Here is a 21,456-nt window from a genome sequence, read left to right as displayed (position 1 = left end):
TAGATCTGTTTTTTTTTTTACTAAAGTATAAAAAATATTTTTAATAATTCCTGTAGTATTTTTATATGGTTAATAATGATTAATAATTATGTAGGTACATCGCATGTGTACTTATTTTCTGTGCTTAAGTATGATTAGTAAAGCAGTTCAATTATTGTATACGTAATCACTTCAATCTCATAAGGGATGAACGTAAGCGTAAGAGCAACCGCTTGTATAATATATCGTCCCTGAGCAAAATATCTGTGATTAATTTTAACCGCTGCTAATTTAAAAACTATTATAGCTCGTCATTTTGGTATTAAGATTTTGGTCTTATTTTTAGGTCAGGAATATGTTATTAAAATTTCGGTGACGAATTGTGGGACACACTGTGTAAATATATATTTTTTATCGTATCATCTAATTGATAAATTGAAGATTAGTTTGATTGAATTTCTATTGAACGCGCGTGATTCACAGATGCATTTTTTTCCACGGTGTTCGTATTGGATAGAGATTGAGCGGGTATCAAGTATCGAGCGTGACACGAAGCAAGTGCATAAGCTGCGAAATGTCGTATCTATTCTTTTCTCACGCGCGACAGCAGGCGTTTAAAGCACGGTCTAGTGAATGCATTGACTCTATACGCGGCGAGTGTCGGCCAAGCGCTACGTTTTTAAAAATGTATGTCGCGCTTTACTATCGTCCGTTTTTGCAACGTCACGGTGCAGGAGACGCCGTCGATGAGCGCCGCGACGCCGCTCTACCGTGTAGAGTTCCGGGGTTCGGTACAAAGAGCCGCCATAGAATGCATCGCGATAGAACCAAATGCTGTGACGAGTTTCAATGCATTCCCGATGCACTCGCACAGGGATTGCGTATATCGCACTGCTTCCGTGCAATTGGCATTAATGTGTAATGCTTCCAACGAATAGGGTCACTGAATAATTGTGACAAAAAAATCCAAAATTAAACTTAAATTTTGTTTAACTTTGTAATTACTTAATATAAATCAATTGTTTTAAAGATGTTATAAAGATCTTATGTTTTAAATATATACACTAATTAATTAGATAATACAATAAGTTTTAATTAAGTATGAAAAAAATTGTTAATCTATATGATTTGTCACGATTACCCTATAATATAATGTGACATAATTAATATGTAATATATATTATGTAATTGTGACAATAGATATGTGGAGAAACTGATAGAACATAAAGCCATATAAGTAATGGTAATCAATGTTTTATTAAAGAATGATAGAATAAACATTTCGAAATGTTCATAAATATTTATTTTTAAAATAGTGTTATTAATATTAATCGTATATCGTTACGTAAGACGACAACTATTTATATTTTCGAACTACTACATCTTAGAAACAGAAAATATAAAAATAAAAGTTGATATTTTTATGTGGCATTAATGAAATTAAGCAAAAAACTAATTGCCGATACTATCTGAAAATTGTTTTTTTTTTATTTTTTTTATGCCATTTTTCTCGAAATTATGATGTAAAAGCCAATTTTTTGTGCAAACGGATTTGTGTTTAGCACGCAAAAAGTATCTACATGGAAAATAACTATTCATGCTCGTGTTGCAAAATGATATTCTATATATAGTATAATTATTGGAATCGATGATAAAAGATTATTATATAACCTTTAAATTAAAAAAAAATAAAACAGAATACATATTTAATTAAAATGTAAACAATATCTTTATTTTTAGACCGTATATGTGAGAAACGCAATCAATACTAAAAATTTAAAATGCCTATTACGGTCGAAACTGGATCTTCGTTGCTTTAAATAATTCAATTTGAATTACTAATATATACTATATATGTACTTGCATATATACCATATTGTAGTCTTTTTCAAACTGCGCGCCGAATTATTTTTTTGATGGTAGCATCAAATTATTAAATTGCTTGTCAATTTAATTTGCGATTACTAGAGTAGTTTTAATTGCGTTTATTTAGTCCGGAAAAATAATTCGCGCGCGCAGTTTGAAAAAGATTACAATATAGTATATATGCACAAGTACATATATAGTATATATTAGTAATTCAAGATTGAATTATTTAATTTAAAGCAACGAAGATCCAGCTTCGACCATAATAGGCATTTTAAATTTCTAGTATTAAAATGTAAATAATGTTTAGATTTAGATTTTTTGAGTTATTATTATATTTTTTATTATTATATTTATTATTATTTTTGTTATTAAAAAGTAGATTTCTTTTTAGATTACATTTACCAATTTGAGCCTTAATTGTTAATAATTGTTAAATATTAATATTATTTTTGTTATTGTTCATTATTCTTCATTGATTTTTATATATTAATCATCTTTACATTCATAGTATTTCAATATTAAAAGTAGTTACTTATACTGAAGTGTATTCAATATTTCAGTCATTTTCATGATTTTAACGATTTCAGCGATTTATTTCTATCAGGGGAAATGAATAATAAAATTATAAACAGATACTCTGTATACGTACTAGTATTGTTGTGTACACACTATTATTAATAAAAGATATACTTAAACAACAAGCAATTCCATGGCTTAGCAGTTAGCATTAAATTACAATGCCGCGGCCGGTTCAAGTCCGATCAATGACTGATAAAAGGAGGATGGTTAATAAGGCTGTTTTTATGTCCCCTCTTGATTTTTATTAAACAATCTTTTTGTATGATTATTAGGAATATTAAAAATAATTATTGAGTGAAAAAAAATCGATCCAGAAAGCCATAATTATTCGTCTCTGATACGCATACGGGGGATTTATATTTAATTATTATTTATTATCTTGCTTCTAAAAGGTCCATTTGAAGTAACGGTTTTATAAATGTTCGTTTTATAGTTATCTTTATAACATCGTTACAAATTTAATCAAAATCCATAGGGCTTCTTCTTGTGAGTTTCGAAGCGTCATACATTTCTGCAAAAACGACATCTTGATTAGATGTAATCGTGTAAAAATAAATTTTGCCCGAGGAAAACGCCGATCGCGTAATTCCATATTGAATGACCGATTACGTGAGCTATTCTATAATTACGGACGAATAATAAATGATCTTTTCAAAAAACGTCACGTAACATATTCTTACGTCATTCGTGTTTTGTCAACATGGTAAATATGGCATCTGCTATCTAATTGCCGCATTGTAGATACAATTGCCAGCAAAAATAATTTCATTAATTAGACTAACAGCGTATATATCGTGTATTCTTGGAGATAAGGGAAACTGGAAACGCTTTTGCTACGTATCATGAGAAATATTTTTAAATTAGTTTCTTTATTATATTTAACGATAAAAGTTTCAAACAGGGGATCCCGCTCTGATGACATTTATTTTAACATACGTTATCAAAGTCATAATAATGCTGAGTGATCTCCGACAAGTTTTAGCTGTCGCTAGTTATTCGTCAAAAAGTTATTAACAATCAAAGTACCAATTATTTCCCCGCTTTACGTGGAAAGTCAAATGACTTTAGGCAGGAGGGGAGGTTTTCGCAATAAGTTCTTTTTTTTTACATACAGGTTTTAAGATGTAGGGGGATGTGGGGTGGATCTCGCTTTGCATGGAAAGTCGGTCGCCTAGGCAGGGCGACCGATTTTCTACACGAAGCGAGGTCTACCCCACTTCCCCTCCCCTGCCTAGGGATGTTTGACCTTCCATGCGAAGCGAAGTCTACTCCTCTATTATATTATAATACTTGAATATGACAATCTATTTTCTTTTCAATATTATTATTCTAAGTTATCCCAACATTTGCATACAAACACTGAATTATGCAAAATGTAAGTGGAACAATAGCCTGGCATAAACCATGTGTCTAAAAATTGCATTTCATTTATACAAATAGTTTTATTAATAATTTTAATGAATAACGACGGAAAAGACTGATAACCTTGATCTTCTTGAGGGTTAAGATCAATGTCAAAATCATTTGAAAGTCATTTGGGGCTAGTTGTGTAAAAGTAAATATATATCATCTTCTTTAACATTTAACTGCATAAAAAAATATCGAATTTAAAGCGTACACACTCGAACAGAAATGTCTATTCATCTGGACTTGCTGGAATATTAGAACATATTTAAGATGCATGTTTCTCTCTGATTTATGCATAATGACTGAATTATTCGAAAAACGGTAACGTAAATTAATAAATAATAATTTAAATATTAATAATATAATATTAATATAATATTAATATCAATATATTAATGCTAATACTAATATATTCATAGTTATTAACATATCAATAATATTACTGTTAATATTAATATTAGTATTAATAAATTAATACCTATTATTAACTTAAAAAGTAACTCTCACTTGTTCGATATTTTTGAACTTTTAAAAAAATAACTTAATATTCAGAGAGAATATTCAGAGAGAAACACATCTTGAATATGTTCCGATACTCAGATGGATAGGCATTTTTGTCCACGTATGTACAATGAAGTGTTTTTAAAAATATTTTTTTTATCGTATAATCAATATTTAGAATATTGTTGAAGACGTGCGCGCGATATGGCGCGCGTTCTAATCTTAGATTTCGATACATATTCATTGTTTCTCAGTTGAAAAATGGTTACGCTATTCAATCTTTGTTTTGCCGTGCAATCGCAAAGTATGCAAGCTGTTCAGGTATAACGAGTCGATAAAACGGTGATTAATTTTCAATAATAATAGGTCAGAGGCATACGCGGCACTAAGGTCATCGCGATGACTGCGCCGACACTCGTCGAACTATTACGGTCTTTGACTGAAAATAGACCAGGTGACTTTATGATTATGGTACATACTCGCGTAGACTCGATCAGAATGATGAACAAAAGAAGCATCACGACAATGATCGATAGATCGTCAGAGTGATATATCGTCTGGTATCGAGTAATAGATACAAGAACATCTTTTAAATACATATTCGTGATTTATATTGATCAAATTTTTGTAAGTTCCATATTTCTTCATAAAAATAAAGTGAAAAATACTCTAAGAGCGATTGTGCACTTCTTGCTGGTTGTTTCATACCAGGAATATACAAAATAATATTGTGTAATCGGATACTGTTCTAGTTTATGGAACTTTTTGCCACTTCTGGGCAGAACGTTTATTTATATCTATTCTTGAAGTAATTTTTGCTTGCTTCTTTTTCTTGAATCTCATTTATTTCAATCGGAATTTGACCTTCTTCTATTTCTGCTAACTCTTCTGCATTAGATCCTTCTTCAATATCACTTTAGCTGTATGATGTTAGCACAATAATTATTATCTACTCCTTCCTTTTCTTCTGAAATTCTTCCTACATCACTTTCTTGCTCTGAATACGGTTTTATTTGTTTTCTTCTTCCTTTTTCCATGTTTAAAATTATTTTATCTTATCTAATTTAAGAAACAAGAAACAACTATTTACTTAAAAAATATCTAATAATCTTCAATAACACGTATTATATTATTCTGATGATAAGTTACCTGAAATTATAAAATGTCAAAACTTTGAAAGAAATAAAAAATTTTATCTGACGAAAAAAGCTAACTGAGCGCATACTTCACCTGAGTAGCGACACGTGCGCAACGATGCAGCAGAGTGATTAGCTACTACTATATTCAAAATGACGTCCTAACATAGGAAGCTTCTGAAAATGGGAAGGTCAGAAACAAATACGTTCTGTATTTTTTTAGTTATTGAAGTGGCTCTGACCTCATATGCGCCTATTTAAGGGTCAAGAATAGATTCTTCGATCAATCAGGAGTCTTTTTTTTGATATATGTGTCGTGATAAAACAATAAGTAAGATGTTTTGAATAAAATATAAGGAAAACGGAAATGATAGCATACCTTATTACGTCGCGCGCACACACACATGAACAAACCTATGCACACACATAAACACACATATGCACACATGTAAACACACACACACGCGCGATGACGACACAACGACGCACAACGACGACGACGACGATGACGACAGAGAATTTTGAGTCATGGAAGTATCGAAACCACGGGATTTTTATCTCTGCGTAACACATACGAATGTATGCACACACACCATACGACAGAGAAAGTTCGGAGTCATTAAATAGAAGTGGTACACATTATATATACATATATTTTTTTTTTTCTAAACATTTATATATTAATTTAATGTGGTTCTTTAATAAAATGCCGAAAATTTGGGATGCTTCACCAGGGCTCACATGCACAAAATTACAAATATCAATGCACGATATGCATAATTTGGATAATATACTTAAACTACGTGTATATCGTAATGAAATAGTATTGAACATACGATAGTAAATCAAGAGTTGTATTTGCGCCAAATGAAAACAAGGTGACGTTATATTCACTTTTTGTGATTAAATTTGTATGCAAGTTTATGCGTGTAAATATCTTTTCAGAATGGCCGTTAACTTTTTTGTGACATTACATAACCCTGATAACAAAGTCTGGAAACAGTTTTCGAGCAGAGTATGTTAACAATTTTTGATTGTAGAAAGGCAACAAATTGCACACAGAATTTGTACTATCTGACAAAGTCAGCAAACTGCTATCAGAAATATGATAAAGCTTGCTAGACGTGCTATCCCAGCAGATTGATGGCAGAAACCGAACAAAATCCTACATAACCTGACGGCAAATTGGAAGCAGAAATTGAGCAGAACATGATTCGAGCAGACTCTGCTCGGTTTTTTGCCACTAATCTGCTAGCGTAGCCTGTCAATAGGCTTTGTCAGCAGTTCCATAGCCAAATGCGGACACAGATAGGTTTTGTAGTGGGAATCTGCTCGAGTTTGCTGCCACAATTTGGTCACAGTTTGCTAGCGTTTTGCTCTATTATCAGGATAAAAAAGTTAGACATTTCTGTGGTAACTCGATTTACTAAAGAATTACCTTAATTATGTATTAAAAAGACATTTCTCTAATAGCGCGATCACTTCAACAAATCATCATATATTTTATGCTTTTGATCTTAGGACTTTTTGTCTGAGAAAACTTTTGATCAGCCACCACTTAAAAATTAAACTAAAACATGTTTCAGAGTTCTAAAATTTAGATGTACGTATAAAAGGAGATCTGGCCTCAATTCTTATCGAATACAACTAATATTGTATCGAGATCTGACTTTTTATTTTATTATCGGTGCATACGTGAAAGATGAGATTTAAAAAAGTGCAAAAAGATTGCAGGAATTTACGCTCGGAAATAATCCGATCAGTCATGATAGGATTATGCGACGGTGATAATATTATCAATTGTGACATAGTAGTTTACAATAGTTTATTCCAGTCCAAGACATCTTTTTCTATGTTTTGAATAAACTGACGTCAATCGACATGCAATAATTTATTTATGTTCGCGCTTCTTGCGTGAATTGCAATTGCAACATTTATTTACTGATTAGTATAGATTTGAAGAGACAATAAGCTAAAACTGTCTCATTGGTCTCTTTGTATATAATCATCGATTTTATAAAACGCTTGTAATTTGTTTCAGAAGACGTGGGCTATAGAAGCGTTGAAATTACGTCCGCTTTCACGCATCTGCCTCAAAAGGGTGAGCATCTTTGCTATTTATTACATATACGTACATAGATATTGTATATATAGGGTGAGTTTGATAAAAAGTTCACATTTTTCTCGAAAAAAAAGAACTACCAATAGGTGGAAAATACCTATTATCAAAATTGTAGAATAAGTATGAGACATACTTAGATGACTTTGAGTAACCTTAAATTTCCTTGACTTTTTACTACCAATACAAAAAAAAATATTTTAATTAGAAGGGGTATTTTTGAGTCATTCTATCGATAGTACTCAATGAGCTGAATGTCTTTGTATCAGAGTATTTTTTTCGAAAATTTTAACTATTTTTGAAATATAAAAGAAGTCAGTCTATAAGTCTCAAACTTTTTTTTTATTATTGCAATAAATGTTCATCATGTTAATCTAAACATACTTGTAGCTTTCGTGAAAACTTTGCTTGGACTTTCTTTTTCTAACTCTTGAATCGTTATTTTACAAATAATATTTCTCTCATTTTTTCTATCACGTTTTCTGGAGAGGTAGGCGATAGAATGTTCCCAAACGAATAGATCAGTAGAAGTGATCCTGTATTATTCCCTGCGAGATCATCCGATTAAACATATTTGAACTATTATCTTTGAGAAAGACTCCAAAATCGACTCTCACAGTTCTCTTTAGAATTTATTTCCGAGTATTTCTGTTAACGAAACATTCGAATCAATTAAGAAATACAATGTGTAGCCTATTTCGAACAGAAAATTCGCGTACATCGTCGAGCAGTACGCGACACCACCATACTAGAGGGACGTAACAAGTTAAATTTCTCGAATTTAAAAGACTACACAGAATAGAATAAAAGAAAGGCGCAGTATTAAAAGTATTAAAAAAAAGATCCTGCAATTGTGTTCTAATAAAATAATAATTTTTTGAAGTGAGCTCCAAGGACTCCAAGATGAAAGTGTAACACTTTTTTTTTTTTAGATGTTCACCAAGTAAATGAAATACACATTTTAAAATACGGCACTTATGTGTGCAGGCGATACGAATCACAATTGGAGCACTCGCATGAGCCTCATATCGCCCGTACATGCACGTGCAACACTTACGCGTGCGGGCAATATAAGCCTCAAATGAGGACGCATCTGCATGATGCTGTGCAGTTACATGTGACGATTATTACGCACGCGTGCGCGCACCGTGCAGTCACTGTGCAGCTTAATAGACGTTCGGTTTACTTATAAGAAATAAATTTTTTAGAGATTTGTTTGTCTTTGTCTTGGAAAAAGTCACAATAAAACGAAGAACTTTGAGCTCTATAAAGCTATCAGAATCAAATCGGATCTATCGGAATTTTTAGTATCACTTATTTTGTACTAAATTGTACCATTAATGATAATTTTGTACTGATAGAGAATTTGGTGTCATAACCAAGATTTAAAGAAATGGACTTATTTGATTTTTATGAAAAATCGGTCAATTTTTATATTGACTTACAAAGTCATATATTGAAGAAAAGGTTATCTTTAATCTGCTTTTTCACCTCTGTGATATATCATAATTAGCTTTGTCATGCATATTATTGTTAAGAGATACGTGATTTATATAACAGCGTAGGAGAGGAATGCATGTTTCAATAAAAGTTAAAAATTGAATTTTTTGAACAATAAGCGATCTTTCGAATAATATATTGGTGATTTCAAAATTTTTATCTTTCACACAAAAGTTTTATTGAAAAGAGTGACCTCATATATTGACTCGATAGACATTCTTAGAGAAAGTAAAAATCAAATTTTGAATGGACATCAAGCATTCACGTTTTCTATCCGTTAATCTTTAGTCCTTAGCCTTTAACTTTTAAACTTCAGATTGTATTATATAAATTTATATTATACAGCCTTTGTATTAAAAAAGTAGAAACAGAAAAAAGCAATTTCTTACAATATTGTTATTCAAGATTGGATAATAGATAGATCTTAAATAAAGAGGGGAAAAATTAAAAAACTTTTAACGGTTGTCATTAGAATATGAGTAGAGGCTGTTTGTGAATGAGAACCTCACAGAGAGACGATTTAACTTGGTGTTCCGGTAATGATCCCGTAAAAAAGGCGGAAGTACAAACGTAATAAGAAATCTTATTTATTATCACCACTTACAATCATTTACATCACTGATTACGCTTGTTCAGCGGCAAGTTAACATTCGTATTACCAAATACGAATGCACTCAGAGCAGAGTTTTTCTGTTTAGGGCTTAATTCACTCGTAACTCGCAACAGGTTTTCTCGTTGCTCGCATCGATGTAGAGTCGAGTGGCGAGCACGTGAACGAGCGGGCAAGAACAAGTCACTGATGATTGGCCAATATCCGCGGTTCCCCGCTTCGGTGCGCCTCGCCGCGGGACGCGCCGAGGGACGCGCGTTGCATCATTTCCCATCGCGAATGATGAGGAATGATCAGAATCGCTTGTGGTCGCGATCGTTCAGTCGCGATCCATCTATCAAGCAGGTAATTTCGCGTTCTCTTCTCGCTCGGTTCCCCTCCGGTCGGTCTCGTGTCGTAGTCTCCCTCCCTCTTTGTCTCACCTCAGCTTCACTCCCAGGCTCGCGTAATCGCTTCCAGTGCGAGTTAAATTTAGCGCTGATCGTTGCTTTTGCCGTGCCAAGCGGCGTATATAAAGCTCCTCTTCTTCTCTTCGTCTCTCCGCCGTCGTTTCCTGCACGCGCGCGCTCACACCTCCGCTCCGTCGCCGCCGCCGCCGCCGTCGCCGCCTCCGCACCGTCGCGTGTCGTCGTCGTCGTCCTCCTCCTCCTCCTCGTCCTCGTCGTCATCGTCGTCATCATCCCACCTGTGAATTAAATTCCGTTGCGATCGTGCGAATTTCAACGAGGAGAGCCTCCTCCGAAATAAAGACTTATGCTGAACGATCGCGATCGATGCGGAGCGACATAAGAAATTATTGCGATAGAGCAACAATTTTAGAATTTTCAGAAGTGCCAAGAGCGATCAGTGACTGAAGTGAACTAGTAGCTTTTAGCATGATAACCGGAACAAAAAATTTCTCGCCAAACGCTGTTTTTTTTTTGCAACATAATATTTATTGGCAACGTAGTCCACAATAATTGCGTAGCGGTGTGTAATAGAGTTTGAACTTGGATCTCTAGCGATAAAAGACGCCACGAACGGAGTGATTAGGTATAAGTGATTACTGGTTTTCCTCTGCGAGTATTTTTATTTCGGATCGAGAGAGAGATTTCGAATGTTTCGATCAATTCCTCAAACTTGGGCGTGATAGTGAGGAGATAAAAGTTGGAAAAGTTGAAATATAAAATGAAAAGAGAAAAAATAGAAAAGTCGCAAATGAGTGAGCGATAAGTGGTCGCTTGTGTGGCGCGTACGCGTGCGTAATAAATGCTAAAAATAACCGCGCTATCGCGCCGCGAGCGAATATCAAAGCGATAAACATCGTTACGGCGCTACACGCGCGTCGATCCACGTTAACTTTTACGATGTTCTTCGTCGTAAGATATCGCGAGAGAGCGACGCGGCGAAAGGAAAGATACACGGTGTCCGCCAGACATCTTTCAGACATCATTCAAGCCGGACGCGATGAGAGGATCCAAGAAGAGAGGAAGGGCCAAGTTCTTGCGTGGGAACGCGCTTTCTCACAACTCCTGCTAGGCCATTCCGAAATTAACCCGCCAAATACCCGGTAAAAGAAACGGACAAAAATATCTGCCACACGCAAGGTGCGATTGGTATAATCGTATGTTTCCAAGAAACTGGAACGTTTTGAAAACTAACGAGTAATGAGTTAAAAACAAGCGGCATAAAAAAACATTTGAATTTCTTTCAACATTGAGGATCTCCGTCTTTCTCAATATTTCTTATCGTGGTGACTTTTTAAAAATAGGTATGTCTTGAGTATCGAATTTAAAATGAGACATAATTAAAATATATGGATGTGTATTGTGTGTGAGCGATTTTATTTTTTCGATTAGTTATATATGTTCGACTATAGATACGAGTTGTAATATGGCGGCATATTCTTGATTAGTATCAATAAAAACGATCGAAACGACACTTATTGTTAAATGACAGGAAGTGAGATTGCGAGTGATTTTTCAGCAATGGTAATGAAAAGAATGTGACGGGAGTGTTTTGAAGTGAGATTGAGTTTAATACCAGTTATTATGACTTTTCTAATCTCGATTGATCACAATGAATGCTTTCTTTTCCACGTAAATTATAGTTGTATATTTTAGATAAAATGTCGCGCAGTATCTCGTGTCATTAAAATCATTGTGAAAATTCAGTTTGAAATTAATTTGTCGAGCGAGAAATCAACTTGTTATCAATTTAAAAGTGTATTATAGTACTTATCTAGTCAAATGACCATTATTTGATAAATTTCAAGATAATCAAATAATTGTTATTAAATTACGGGATGATTTTTTAACGTATAACCGTCATATTTAATTTTTAATTTGCTACTCATGTTTAAACAAATTATTAGCTATTGTCTCTAATCTTAACATTACATTGTTTATACACGCTGCCTTTCAATGCGCTCTCTACATATATTAGTTATTGCGAAAAATATTGCCAAGACTTTGGTATAGTCTTAACAGTAAAGGGCTGCCCGTATGGAATACGGGAGATCCGGGTTCAAATCCTGGCTAAAGTAATATTTTTCGTAATGTGAGTTTTTTTACAAATTTAAAATTATTGAAGGTACAAAATAATCAGCGCGCAATCATATTTCTAAAATAATTTATTTACAACACACATATATATATTAGTCTTAATATCTAACTTTGATTGAAGTAATTTCCGCTTTTTAGTTGATTTATTTTTATATAAACAGTTCTATTTCTAATTTTAATATTATTAGCTAGTTTTGAAAGAATTAAGATAAATGTTTAAAATACCGGACTCTCTTCCGTTGACCTTGACATATATTGTCAAGGTCATGGCCCTGAGTGATCCTCGGAAGGTTTTAGCTCGCCCCTAGGTAAAAGAGGGGAGGCGGGGTGGACCTCGCTTTTCGTAGAAAGCTGTACGCCCCGTAGTAGGAGGGGAGATGAAAATATTGTTATTTATGATAATTATAATTTAAATTATACGGTTAAATATATACACATTTATATTGCCAACTTTATTTGTAAATATAAGCTTTGAACGAGAATAATAAGCGCGGACTTAAACCTTCCGAAGATTATTCAGGGCCATAACAATTTATGTCAAGATCAAAGTCGGAGGTGGGACCGTTATTTTCAATATTTACCGTCAATTAAATAATTTTTAATTATATATATTCGTTTTCGTCAATTATTAATTTAAAAAATTTTAATTAATAATAGGCCCAATCTTGCATAAGAATACGTCTTAAGGTCAAACATAATTTTATACGATTTTTTTGAAACCGTTATGGTTAAAGTCATTTAAAATTTTACATATAGGAACAAAATATATTAATGAACATCTTAGCAAAGTATTATGGCAATAGTGTTATCCTTGAAGTTCTGACATCCATCTTTAATCACATTCATAAAAGATAAAAGATAAAAGCCTAACAATATAAGAGAAGGTTTAAAAAAAACGAATTATAAGAATTTGCATGTAACGGGCGAATGCGTTTAATCGACATCTGCGCGCGAAAACCTCGAGCTTACGCTCTTTACAGATCATCAATGGTCATCACCAATGGTCATCCAGCACCAACACGGTGGTGGTGACGACGGCGAGATTCACCGAGGCATATTATTGGACGTATATTGTTATTGTTACATGTGCATAGAGATGGCCAGAGACACGCCGGGCTCTCCGATGCCGCGACCGCGAGATTTGGGCGCCGGTGGCGGAGGAAGCGCGGCCACGGCTACCTTGACTTCCGGCACTTATCACACTGCAGCTGCCGATACTACCAACGTACATGGCCAACACGCGCTGCAGCAAAAGATACTCGAGGTAACGTACGATGCATTTATGTAAGATGCACGTAACACGGAATTCACTGAATTCTTCGGTAAAATATCGGATTCTTTGAAACTTCTGTGGAACTGTTGTGTAACAAGATAAGAAAATTGTTCGTTAAATGAACAATTAAAAATATTGAGTAAAGAGTATTGAGCACATCATGTCACATCAAAGAAAAATAATTTTTTTACAAAAGTATTTTTTACTTCCTATGAAATGTATTCGTAGAAAAATTAATACATTTTTGTAACATTATTATATGACTAATTAAATTTATACGATTAATTAAATATAACGAAAAAATAATTCGCAATATAATATTTCATAATTGAAAGGAATTATGTTAACATAAAAAAATGAGTAATAAATAGATAACAAATTCTTCATAGTAAAATTGTTTAAGACGAAGAACAAAATCTTTGGATATTCTTCTGACGTGTAATGTAGAATGGCAGAAAATAAACTGTAATATTTATCACTTTTGAAAGAAAAGCAGAATTAAGAAGACGCTGAAATGAAAAAAATTATTGATACATTACAGCCATATAAAAATCTCCGAATAGATTGAACGGAATAAAAAATTCTTGACAGAGGATTAAATCCTTTTATATAATAAAATTGAAGTAGCCTAAAATTAGGAAGTGGGTTTTTTTCAGTAGATTTTATTCTAAAATCGAAAAAAGTTAATAACTTACATTTTTCAACTCGTATGACTGTCACCTGACATAGACGTTTCTTTAATACAAAAGTTCTATAGCTTGTATGGATAAAATGACATTGCACCACCCGTTGAATTACGTAAAACAGTACTGAGTTAATGGAACTAAGATTGAAAGCTTGAAAAAAAAGATTTATATCGATTTGCAAATTACGTATATACATATGCTTAGCGAAGACTGAGAATAGTAAACTGAACAGTAATTGTGTCTAGTAGTGACGAATTTTGCAAGAAATGGCGTTGCAAATACGTAAGATAAGGAGGATAGATGTATGCATTTGAGTAAGACAAAATGATAATATAAGAAAATGAGTTTGGAGTTACAAAGTCTATATTATTGACAATCAATCAAATTCGGCCATCGTTTCAACATCTTCTTACCAGTTTATTAAGTAGTAGCATAGCTGATATCGTGCTGCATAATATTATTTGTATATTTCATACCTTTCTTGCGAATATCATTGAAATACAAATTACAACTGTGAATAACTATTACAGAAATTTATGCGGAATACATAGCGAAGTTAAGATTACACAGCCCAACTGAGTTTCGATTGAATTTGATTGATCATGCACATCATGCACACTTTAGTTACATCGCAATTAAGTTCAAAGACATCGATATTTCTGCGAAGGTCAGATTTAACGTTGCGGATAATTTGCCCGGAAGTAAATATATCCCGTATATGTGATATATTGTAGCTACAGTACTTTGTTGTAATTAGATTCTGCTCAGGAATAAAAACGAACAGCTTTTTTATAAATATACTTGCTCATAAAAAGAGAGTAACATTAAAGTGCCCTGTTTTTTTTTTGTGAGCGAATATATATATATAAAATAAGAAAATAAACATTGTATAGATAGCACAGTATTGGTTTAATATTAACTAAATACTACTGTGAGATTAAATATACCGGAACTGATCTAATAAAACGCAAATTATAAATTTAGATTCATCCAAATTTATTTTGCCTCTTTTAAAATAATGCCCTCCCACTGCAATACGTTTATTCATGCCAACATTTTTTCCAATCTTCGAAGCATTTTTTATAATCAATTTCAGATATAGTCATTCAGAACGTGCGACAAATTCTCTTTTATAGCATCTATTGATTCAAAACGGAGCTTGTGCAGTAATATTCATTAAATTTTTAGCCATGAAAATAAAAAAAAAAAAATTTTATTTTTTTTTTAAACAGCGTTTTTAGAATAATGCGAGATGTGACCAGTCTAACGCTTAAATTGTTTTTCAAAATCAATTGACATGAAAATGTCAAATAATCCAACACGTTCAATCATATCTCAAATTGTCAATCGTCGATTACTGAGCACTAAATCTTTAATTTCTCTGTCGTGTTGCTTATCTGTTTAAATGAAAGGTCTCCTAAAGCAATTCTCCTTCGACATTCTCTGCCTTTTTTGAATGTTTTATATTATTTGAAAATTCTTATCCTTGATACTCTCATTAGCCTAATCTTTTATTGTTTTGTTAAAATTTAAGTCCATAATTCTTTATTTATTCTTATTCTTGACATACACTCATTACCGAAATACTTCCGCAACACGAAATTTCATTCCGAAGATAAAATTTTATGCAAATTCTTTCAACAAAATTTGTTAGAAATATTTCTTCTTCTTAATCACAAACAAGCATTTATTTGTAGGCTAAGGGCGGTATTCTTATTTTAAGACCGTCTTAGATATAATACATAGAAATACGACTCTCTGATCGATTCATGACAGGTTAAGACTGTACTTAAGACAGTCTTAAATATAAGATACGACTATGAATACCAGTCTAAGAAAGGTAATTGCGTGAAATTTATATAAAATTCATATAAATTTATTTAGTAGTTTTATAAATAAATTTCCAAATATTACCAAGTATTTACCTAAAAAGATAATTGACCCCCTTAAAACCAAAGAATCTCAATTAGCTTCAGAGAATGTCAATCAGAAAAGCAGAACGATTACAAGCGAGACAAGATTCTAGAATCTTGTCTTGCCCGTTGATTTTAGAATTAAGACTAGCAACTCCTCTGATTTCAAATCGGACGATACCGCGTTCGATTTTTGTATACTTGCTTGCTAAAAGTGCAACGCTTGCATAGGAATCGCGTGACAGCATTTATTCGCAAACGTAACCAATTGGACGAAATCGCTTTATTCTTTGTGTCAGCAACCTACGCATTTCCTTCTGAGAAAAGGCGACTCAAAGTCGCCCACGTGCGACGAATGACAAACGAAAAACATTCGAGAGACACGGTAAATTGGATTAACCGTGTCGGATACGTACCATGTTGGCATGAAACTTTGCACTGGCATCGCTATGCCATACTTTCGCATTTCCACTGGACGCGTGCGACAATAGCTTTTATTCGGTAAAATATTGGAAAGCTCTGTACATAAATCTGCATCTCTATTTGTTCCTTTTTTTTTATCGAAACTTTTATTTTTTACCGTAGGCAAATCGAAAAAATAAGTGCCTGACTATAAATTAATATACTAATATAGAAAAAAATGTTATATCGCAAACAAGGATGATTTGTAACGATTTCAGTTGAAAAAAGAAATATATAGTTAGCAAGACTGTCGATTATATTTCACTTGCACATTAGTTATTTTATATCCTTCAGATACTTTTTGATATTTTAGTTTTTAGCTAAAGATGTTGCATTATCCTTGAGATATCTGGATTTGCTTCCAGCTACAGCAGCATCATCAACTTCAGCAGCAGATTCTCCGGCAACAGTATCATGCCCAGGAACGACAATTGGCTGAACTGCATGAGCAACAGATGCATCAACTAAAGGTAAATCTAGTCTTATAGATTTGTTTGCACTTCGGCATTATTATAGTGATTTGCTAGTTATCTTTCTTAGAGTATGCAGAAGAATGATCTTAGCGTACATGAGAGATATAACAGATTGTTAAAAAAAGGATGAGTTTACAAGAAATAATTTATTTATTTCTGCCGCAGCTCTGGGAACAGCAGAAGCAGTTGGAGGAACAAAGGCGAGAGAAGGAAAGACTCGAGGCTCTCAGGAAGAAAGACAAGCATGATCATAGCGCGAATGCATCCACAGAAGTCAAGGAACGCCTTCATGTAAATTTGGATTTTTTCCTTTGTCATTAGACACGATACATTTTTTTTTTAATTTTTAGGTACGATGAATGTTAGATTATAAATTTTTAGCAAGGATTAACTCTTATCTCTTAAATTTTGCATATTCGCAGTATTAACCCTTAAGTCTCAGAAGTTCTATATACACTTTTCTATTTTAAAATATTAAATGGAATGAGCCCAGGGAATGAAAATAACTAGTTATTTGTAACGCCGTTACCGTTACAAGTTACTTTTTTTTTTATAATAGACTGGTAACGGTGTTACTTTTTTTTGGTAATTGTTACTGTAGTAACTTATCGTATAGCTGATTGGTTGCCCAACTTTAACTGCAATTTTCTCAGAATCAAAAGCCCATCCATCCAAATCCTTTTACAATGTTAATACACGTAATTAGTTCTCCCCTTTCGAATGAACTATGGTTCATCCCATTTGACATTTTACAATTTTTGCCATTTACGATATCTCGTCTGTCCAATCGGGAATGAAATATCGATTTTCCGAATTTGTAAACAGCACGCGCTTTAAATTTTACGCGAATCCTATAATTCTCTATTTACGAGGCTCTTACGATTACAGAGTTTTCTGGTGAATAAAAAGCAAAGGGAGGCAGCTGCCGCGGCGAACGGAGCAGTACCTGGCACACCCGGATATAGAAACTGGTAAAATGCACAACATATGTATTTGTGTGTGTGTAATTATTGCCCTAACTTATTTGTTTTTTTATTTATAATTTCTTAATAATAGATTTTTTTTTAATATACATATAAAGTTTTAATCCATAGTGCGAAAAACTGAGAATTTTGAAAGAATTTTAATGTCTTATTAGAACGATGCATCTTTTCCACATACTTTGCTCTCTTATTGATTATTCCTTATCTAACTCTTGATAATACGTTATGAATGATGTCTCGAACTTTTTTTATCTAGGTTACAACCGCAGTCAGAATCATCGAGTACCACGAATGCGGCTCATCCATATCAGATGCCACAGATGCTGCAGAAGTTTGGCGACGATTTCCCGCTTAGAAAGACAGGTAATTGCCTCGAGATGTCTGAATTAACTTATGCATATTTCGTACAAGCAGTTTGTGTGCCAATAGAATGTCTACTAAAGCATGGTGTTTCAATGTTCGAGAACCGAATTGAATCTCAGAAAAAGAGCTTACGCTGTAAATCGTGTCGACGCGATGTTTGCTTTTTTGATCATTACTTTATCCGAGAATATAAAGAAAAGCAATGATTTTCCTCAACAAAATTCGCTCGATCGGATTATATATCGATAACGCCGACATGCACATAGCAAGTCGGACACATTGCATTTCATTATCCGACTTAAGTAATAGGTAAATCCTTAGTTCTGTGAATATTCATCTTTTATATATCTATGCAAACACTTTTCAACGCAAAGCGAAAGTCCACATGCGTTTATAATTGTTTACGCAAAAATATATAGGGTGAGGAAGAAGTCTCGAACCGGTAAAATACTTGGAAAACAAAGTATTTTTGAGAAAAAAATTTCATACAAAAGTTGTAGAGTTTAAAATGATTTCATTTATTGATCCGATCAGTTTAATCTTGAATGACATCGTCAAGGTCATCGATTTTCTTGTCCTTGATCTGATTCTGAGGACACCATCCAAAATTAAAAATTGATTAGATTAATAAATAGATCGTTTTAAACACGTCTACCTAGCTGGTATATAATATGCTAGCCATAATATGGCTGTTTGCTTCAAGTGGGAAGTACCTTAAGGGATGCAGCGCAAAAATTGAAACTATGTGAATATGAAAGCGCATAAATCTTGTGTATTTAATTTCCCAAATCGGTTGTTATTAACACGTGGAGGGGTTGACTGACAGCACTCAGCTCCCCCATAAAAATTTTTTTTTAGCTAAACAAAATGAGCGCAAATAATTTTTTTTTTTTTTGGATTTTGAGAGCGCATAAATAGCGCATTATTATATAATTTATTCATTAAGGCCCGTATTCAGAACGCGCTTTTATCTCTAAAATTCTATAGAATATGTAACGTAAATTATAGCATGTTAGCGCGCTAACATCGTTGTAAGCGCATTCTGAATACGGGCCTAAGATTTGGTTAAGTGAGAGGGAGGGGCAGCTAGGCAAACGTGTTTTAAACTATAATTTTTGTATAAAACATTTTTCTCAAAAAATGCTTTAATTTCGAGATATTTCTGTAGTCTGGGATTTTTTCTTTAGATATAGAAGGCAATTATATACTTATCTACGAAATATTATATATCATAGTTATAACGTTCTGCATTTTGCTTTACTGAAAATAACAAAATTAATAAAGTGAATAATAAATTGATGCAATGTCAGACCGACAGGACGATTTCGACTAATATTACATATGTCGTACGATGAATTTTTCAAACATATTAATTAGCTATAAGATAGAGAAATTTTTGGATCTCTTTATCTTATAGCTAATCAGCAAGCTTGAAAAATGTATTATATGACAAAAACAGACAAATGTAATATTAGTGCTGTCTGTTGAATTCATCGTGTAATTAATCACAAACAGCGAGTAGGCCATATTAGATACTAGATCATATAGGGTCCGATTATCTTACAAATCGTGCGTGTTATTAATTATTCGCCCTTTATACAGGCGCGAATATCACAAGGAAATCTCTGTAGAATCTCATACGCGACTTTCTTCCGCGACGTGCATGCCGGTAAACCGATAATACGAGCGAGCGAACGTGAATGCGAATATGATATGGGGTCATCTCGCATCGCGTTTCTTGTCTTCCATCCGTCTCTCTTTTCCTTCCCCGCCCCTTTCTTCGGTATGACAATGACCAACTAACAACCGGCTGAAAAATTGGCCAGCTTCGGAGCCGAACTTGCTGAAAGTGCGACTAAAACAACGCGTGGAAAGGAACATGGCTGCGTCGAGAAACTCACCTCTGATGGCACGCCGGAAGGATCGCCTGGCGTCGCATCTCAAGCGGAAATCGTTATTAGCAAGTACGTTCCTTTCTCTCTCTCTCTCACACACACACACACACACACACACACACACACACACAAAATTTACGCGCGGCCTTTATTCAAGAGAATTATTAGGCTATTGCCTGTATTCTAAATTTCTTGCGGTGAAATCTCATTCCAGGAGAATGAAAATACAACCACCCTTGAAAAAGATGAAATGTTTTCCCTTTTTTTCCAAGGGTAGTTTTATTTTTTCACTTTCTTAGAGTAAAATTTCACTTTTCTATTAGTCCAAATGCTTTTATCGTTATTAGAGCAAAAAAAGTAGACATTACAAACGAAAAAAATGTGAGTTTAAACAAGAATTTTTGATCAATGGTGACCGAGATATCGTTTTAACGCAAGTTAGACATTTTCAGTCGGTTTTGCAATATTTTGGATTTATTTTAATTTTATGTTATTGAAAGTTTCTTTTATTGCAATTATTAATTAAAGTAAATATATTTAACATTAAAAGTTTTTTTTTCGATATCATAAAGCTCAAATAGAAGAAGAAAATGGAAGAAAAAAATAGTAAGAAATTGAAAAATTTTCCATGTATCTAATCGGTAGGTAATTTAATTTTCTACAAAATAGTTCTTTTGAAGTTTTTTTCGTATTTTGCGTTGTTTTCGAGACATATTAAAAATAATGGAAAATTTTTGTTAATATCACTTTTTGTTAATATCTCCAAAACGTACCACTTTATTTAACAGCATTCTTTAAAAAACTTATTTACATGTCGAATGACCATATGAATCAATAAAATTGCGCTAAAGAATTAGTTTCTTTTAAAAACCCTCAGAACAATAGCCTATACTCTATAAAGTATTTTAGAACAAGAATTTCTTTTTTTCTCTACGTGATATTCGCCAATGTTACTACATGTATACATTTCTGTTTTTCAATCTTTCTCTTTCCGTCTCTCACCGCACCCCAAGTGTTCAATTAATTGACTGTTGAGTTCTTTTGACGTTTGTTACTCTCCTGTAACAGCATGAGCGAAAATACTCTCCAATTAACATATGTAAATTAACGCTGTCTAGGAATATTTGAATCGCTCTCCAAATAACGGATCGACAAGTTTAAAAAA

The 21,456-nt window shown here is 33.3% G+C and overlaps 1 protein-coding gene across 6 annotated transcripts in view; it reads left to right on the top strand.

Annotated features, from left to right (window-relative positions):
- The window catches only part of HDAC4 (histone deacetylase 4), a 41,605-nt gene that overhangs the window by 11,808 nt on the left and 8,341 nt on the right, over positions 1 to 21,456 (top strand). For 2 of the 6 annotated variants that reach the window (XM_018507074.1, XM_018507072.1), the window contains exons 3-9: positions 7,513 to 7,572; positions 13,338 to 13,507; positions 16,943 to 17,047; positions 17,216 to 17,341; positions 17,939 to 18,021; positions 18,290 to 18,396; positions 20,223 to 20,360. In XM_018507074.1, the coding sequence (XP_018362576.1) occupies positions 7,513 to 7,572; positions 13,338 to 13,507; positions 16,943 to 17,047; positions 17,216 to 17,341; positions 17,939 to 18,021; positions 18,290 to 18,396; positions 20,223 to 20,360 (789 nt within the window). Of the gene's footprint in view, positions 1 to 7,512; positions 7,573 to 10,037; positions 10,046 to 13,337; positions 13,508 to 16,942; positions 17,048 to 17,215; positions 17,342 to 17,938; positions 18,022 to 18,289; positions 18,397 to 20,222; positions 20,361 to 21,456 lie in introns of those variants that run through there. The other 4 variants (XM_018507073.1, XM_018507075.1, XM_018507076.1 and 1 more) reach the window with 4 other exon arrangements.

Source organism: Trachymyrmex cornetzi, unplaced genomic scaffold (assembly GCF_001594075.2).
Source record: "Trachymyrmex cornetzi isolate Tcor2-1 unplaced genomic scaffold, Tcor1.1 scaffold23, whole genome shotgun sequence".
NCBI lineage: Eukaryota > Metazoa > Arthropoda > Insecta > Hymenoptera > Formicidae > Trachymyrmex > Trachymyrmex cornetzi.
The sequence above is the reverse complement of the archived record's forward strand: the minus strand, read 5'-3'. Positions and strand labels throughout refer to the sequence as shown.